The sequence below is a fragment of the Gavialis gangeticus genome, unplaced genomic scaffold (genome assembly GCF_001723915.1).
Source record: "Gavialis gangeticus isolate Ggan-Ray unplaced genomic scaffold, GavGan_comp1, whole genome shotgun sequence".
NCBI lineage: Eukaryota > Metazoa > Chordata > Crocodylia > Gavialidae > Gavialis > Gavialis gangeticus.
This window is the reverse complement of record NW_017728992.1, coordinates 168,276,595-168,281,698: the sequence shown is the minus strand read 5'-3', so window position 1 is coordinate 168,281,698 and position 5,104 is coordinate 168,276,595. Positions and strand designations below refer to the sequence as shown.

The 5,104-nt window shown below is 47.2% G+C and overlaps 1 protein-coding gene across 5 annotated transcripts in view; it reads right to left on the bottom strand.

The window, feature by feature from the left end:
* OXR1 (oxidation resistance 1) overlaps positions 1–5,104 on the bottom strand; it is a 608,937-nt gene that overhangs the window by 113,679 nt on the left and 490,154 nt on the right. For all 5 annotated transcript variants that reach the window (XM_019528058.1, XM_019528061.1, XM_019528059.1 and 2 more), the window contains one exon: positions 4,072–4,240. In XM_019528058.1, coding sequence (XP_019383603.1) covers positions 4,072–4,240 — 169 coding nt within the window. The remainder of the gene's footprint in view (positions 1–4,071; positions 4,241–5,104) is intronic.

Genomic DNA, 5,104 nt, shown 5'->3' with positions numbered 1-5,104 from the left:
CTCTTTCCCTGTAATTGGTGAGAAATGATCACTTTACAGTCAAATACTGGAGTTTGCTTTGCTTTAGGCTCATTTAACAGTGAATATTTGTAGTAAATAAAGCCTTTCTGTCATTCATTGAATGAGCTGTGGTGTCAATACCTTATACACTAATCCTGAATCCCATATCATCACTCAACAGTTTCTTAAAATAACAATACAGATTACATAAAATCTTTGCTGGCTAAATTATGCATGGATTGGGTTGGTAAATGCAAAGGTGATCCGAATTGCAAGATTAGATCTGTTACAATCTCACAAAATATATTTTAATATAGGCAAATACCTCTGGGACAAAAATGTAGGCTTTACCAACAGAATTGAAGTCTGTCTTAGAAAGCAGTTACTCTTATAATACCCTTCGTAAGTCCTTGTCTGCAACTTCATCAGGAACTCCTACTACAATGCTGTGGCTGAAATAGCTAATGCAGGGTTCAGCAATTTAGAATCCACAGGCTGAATCAAGCTCATGGAGCCACCAGATGCGGCCCGCAGAGTGGAAACTTCAGTGTTGTTCAGCAGCCGGGTGCTTTGCTTGTGCCATGACATGGTTGGATGCTTCACTCTGGGTGTGCCACAGCTACGTGGCAGAGAAAAGTGGCAATACTGGCAGCTGGGTTCTAGTGCCACCCCACCTTCAGTATGAGCTGGGTCATTCCATCCCACCAATGAGAGCTAGCAGGAATTTTTTTTTAAAATCAAGCACTCTACTACTAAAATAGGTGTTCACACTTCAAGGAAGATACGGAAATACTGGAGACAGAACAAAGGAGGACCACTAAAATGATGCAGAGGTTAGGAAACAAAGCTGGTTATGGACTTTAATGAAGCCCCTTATTCAGCTCAAAGAGAACCTGAGATTATTTGATTACATATATAGGTACTGACACATCAAAATGGTATCCAAGGGACTTTTCAATCTTGCTGACAGGGAAAAGGTTGAAATAGTAAGGTCACCTGAAACTGAATATTCAACATGGTGTACTGCGATTTATTAGCAGTAAAGCTAATTAAACTCTGGCAAAGTTTAGTAGTAGGAGTCTTTAAAATTAAGACTAGTTATGTTTCTGAAAAACATGCTTTAATCTAGTCTCAGTAAGCTGGTGGAGATGGGGAAGTCACTGTGGCCAGTATTCCCACTTAAATTTATAATAAGGCAAGCTACCTCACACAACGTGATCTACAGGCCTGCCCTTGAGTGGGAGGGGGTCTCAGACTGTCAATTCAAATAAGTAGTGTCTCAAGACTGTAAGCAAATAAACTTCAGTTTAAAAATTCCAATGTAAAAAATTGCAAGGAAGCAGCATTTAAAAAAAAGCTATTAGCTGTAACTGCATAAAGCTTATTTAAACCTCCAGTATTTCAAGACTTCACCACTGTGGGGTGTTGGTCACTGTGTCTGTAGATGTCACCCTCCATAGCAGCATCCTTCATCCCATCTCTTTTGCACAGTAGGAAGGGAAAGTTCATTTAAATTCCACTAAAGTTGATACAAACTAGTTCTAAGAATGCCAGAATGCTAAAAAACCCACCACGACAGAAACGTGTAGTATGATAATGTACAAGAATGACAGGCAAGCCCGGGCATACATGCATGGCATGTGGAGACATTTTCCTAGGCATGCCAGGTAGCGTGTGAGGAAATTACTACAAAATTTAATAATTTAATGGCCACAGGTCCCAGAGCCACAGCAGGCACTGGGGTGGGATCAGAATACAGGCAGGGATGCTGTCTATGTTCTGCTGACCCCAGGATGTACCTTTTAGCCCAGCCCAGCCCAGCCCAGCCCAGCCCCGCCCCGCCCCTGGAAGGCAGTTGCTGGTGGGTAAGCCTGGGTCCCAGGGAGGCACTGTGGAGGGCTCCCAGTCGGCTCAGTCCCAAGTGCTGCCCACAGCAGCTGTTTCCAGAGCCTGGGGGGCTCCTGTGGCTGGGCCATGCAGCTGGGTCCTTGCACTCAAGGTGGATCTGCCCCACTCATGCTATGCCCAGGGCGCAGGGAGGCTGAATCCAGAGCCGGGAGCGCCCCCCACCCTGAGGCTGGCATCCTGCCCTGGCCAGGTGGCATTCTTTCGCAGATGGTGTGGCTACGGCCCATTCCCATGGAGCTCTGCAGACCAGGCTGACCAAACCTCAGGTGCTGCTGGGTGTCCCTGTCTGCCTGCCATGGCACAAGTCTGTGGAGCCCCAGGGCAGCCCCTGTTTCCCACCTGGCACTTGCTCTCCTCCAGCTACCACCTTCACAAAAGCTTGGCTGGGCTGGTCTACCTGCAGTGACTTCCCCTGCACCTGCTTCTCCCCACATCACCCAGACCCTGCCCCAAGCACCTGGCCCGAGCACCCAGGACCACAGTGCTGCCCGTACCCTGATGGGACAGGGCCTCTGTCTTCCCAAGCCCTGTCCAGGCATCCCTCCTAACCCTGAGCCTGGGTTCCTCCTGCTCCGGGAGCATCAGGGAGGCCTGAGTGTTTTGGCCCTAGTGGCTGCTGCTGGGGTGTTGCTACCTCTGCCTGCTAGACGCTGCCCTGGACCAGTGGGCCCAAGCCGTAGCTAGTAGCAGTGGGAGACCTGGGCAGCAGGGGACACACCCTGTCTCTCTTTTTCTCTCTCCCTCTCTTGTCTGTTTTTCTCTTTTTTCCTCTCTTTTTGCATCTTCCTTTTCTTTCTGGTCTTTTTCTCTCTTCTTTCCCTTTCTCTTTCTTTCTCTCTTCTCTTCTGGTTTCTCTCTCCTTATTTCTTTTTTCTCTCCTCTCCTTTTCTCTCATCTTCTCCTTTTTCTCATCCACTCTTTCTCCCTTTTCTCTCCTTTCTTTACCTTTCTCTCTTCTCTCCTTTTCTCTCTCCTTGTTTCTCTTTTTTGTTTCTCTTCTCTTTTTCTTCTTCTTTCTAGCTCTTTTTTCTCTCTCTCCTTTCTCTTCCTTCTCTCTTTCCCTTTTCCCCCCTTTCTTATCACAACATGTTTAACAAAACAAAAATACACAAGTACAAAGGTAGAATATGAAGTTACTTAGTCACCAGATTTAGAATTTTTTTGAAAACCTGGTATTTAAAGTGGAAAAAAAAGCAGTATTTACTAATTATATTAATATGCAGTGCATCCTACCATGTACTCCCTGCCCTGGTTTTGTCTCTCTGGAATGCTGGTACTCCAGCATCTTACAAGGTAGATACTGCAGTTTTTCCAGCACTCCGGCCAAAAACATTGCATACCCCTGGTCTAAGGCACATGGGGCTCCTATACATGTGCAGGGAGCCTGCTGCGATGTATTGTGATTCCAGCACATTGGAGCAGACTTGATTGAGTCTGCTGGAATGCGGAATTTACGATGCTCCAGCAGCCTTCAGCGTCACATATCAGCATCCGTGTTGAAAAATAGCAGCAGGGCCCTTTAAACTAAAGCTCGTTTGATAAGCCCGCTTGGAGCTGTGCTAATTAAAGCACCGCCCTGCCTCCCATGCCTCCCAGAGCACATACATAAATGCTCATTGCCTGTGAGAAGAAATTTAGTACCAAGACAGATGGGCCAAGTTAGGTTTATCTAAGGCAGAGCTGTCAAACTGATCCAGACCTGCAGATCAGATGAGTGGTGCAGGGCCAGACTGAACTTAGACCATATGTATATTCCAGATCCAGCGCATGTCCTAGAGCAGCCAGAGGGGTGCTGTGTGTGGCATGGTCCTACTCCAGCTACTTCAGGGTTGTGCCGTATGCGACAGCTGCTCCACAGCTCTGGGACAAGCTGGAGGGGGTACCGTGTGAACACTCAGGGATCAGACACACCTTGTATGCTACCTGTGGGTCAACTCAAAAGACCCATGAGCAGCACCAAAGGCTGGATGATACGGCTTAATGGGCTGAATCCAGCCCACGGACCACATGTTTGACACCCTGATCTAAGGCCTGTAAGCCTGTAGAGATTTGCCCTTTATTATGCCAATACGAAGAAGAGAGAAAAGCTGGATGTAGAGGAAGATATGGCAGATTACGTTGATATGGGAAAGCTGTTGATTTTACATGCTGATCTTTTCATACCTTTCATGTGGAACAGCAAACCAGTACTCATGTTTCTTATCTCTCTGTGCATATTGCTGCATTGTTGCACTTGCTTGAGATACAAATGTTTTTCTCATAGGCCTCCCAATTCTGAGACACAAAAACTTGTGAGATCGATGTCTTCTCTTCTCTTTCACAAGAGCGGAACCTATAATTGAAAAAAAATAAAGAGAGTCTGTAAAATTCTGTTGCACCAAACACCTGTGTTTGCAGCAATACCGTCAGGGCCTCTGAGCATGCCTGGCTAGGCTAAGCACCTGAGCTACCACACCTGTCCCTAATCCCTGGCTAATACAGCTTCCCCAGTTCTTTGCAGACAGATTAGCTACTGAAAGTGGTACTTATCCTTTATAAGCACACCTGCAGCCTCAGGGTGCAGGCATGCCTTCACACAGCCTCCATCTGTTCTGTCAGGCCTCATGTTCACTGCCCTCCAGTTCTCAGTTCTGGCTTTTCTGACCCTGATCTTGGATCTCCCCTGACTCTCAGCACTAGCCCGCTTGCTCTGGTTTCACCCGACTCAGCTTGACTTCCTGGAACCTGACCTTGGATCCTCTTTGGAACTCGCCACCAGTTCTCTGACTCTTGGCTCCTGATCTCAGCTTGTCTTGAACTGCTGGTAACCTGTGTCCCCATCCTGCTGATCCCCAGGTTTCCCCTAGCAGCCTCCCTCAGGAATAGCCACCTACGACCTGGCCAAACCCTCACAAATATAGTGTGCGTTAACTACAAATCTTTTTTTTTTATTATTCATTTATAGCAGCACGCTTACAAGATGGGAAACTCCCTTCTTGAGAGCACAGAGGCAGAAAGGGATCTTGGAGTCAATAATGACTCCAAGATGAACATGGGCTGATAACGCGAGGTCACGGTTGGCAGGGCTAACCGTACCTTGTCGTGCATCCACAGATGCATCTCAAGCAGGGCCAAGGAGGTGATCCTCCCCCTCTATATGACACTGGTCAGGCTGCAGTTGGAGTACTGCATCCAGTTCTGGGCACCGCACTTCAGA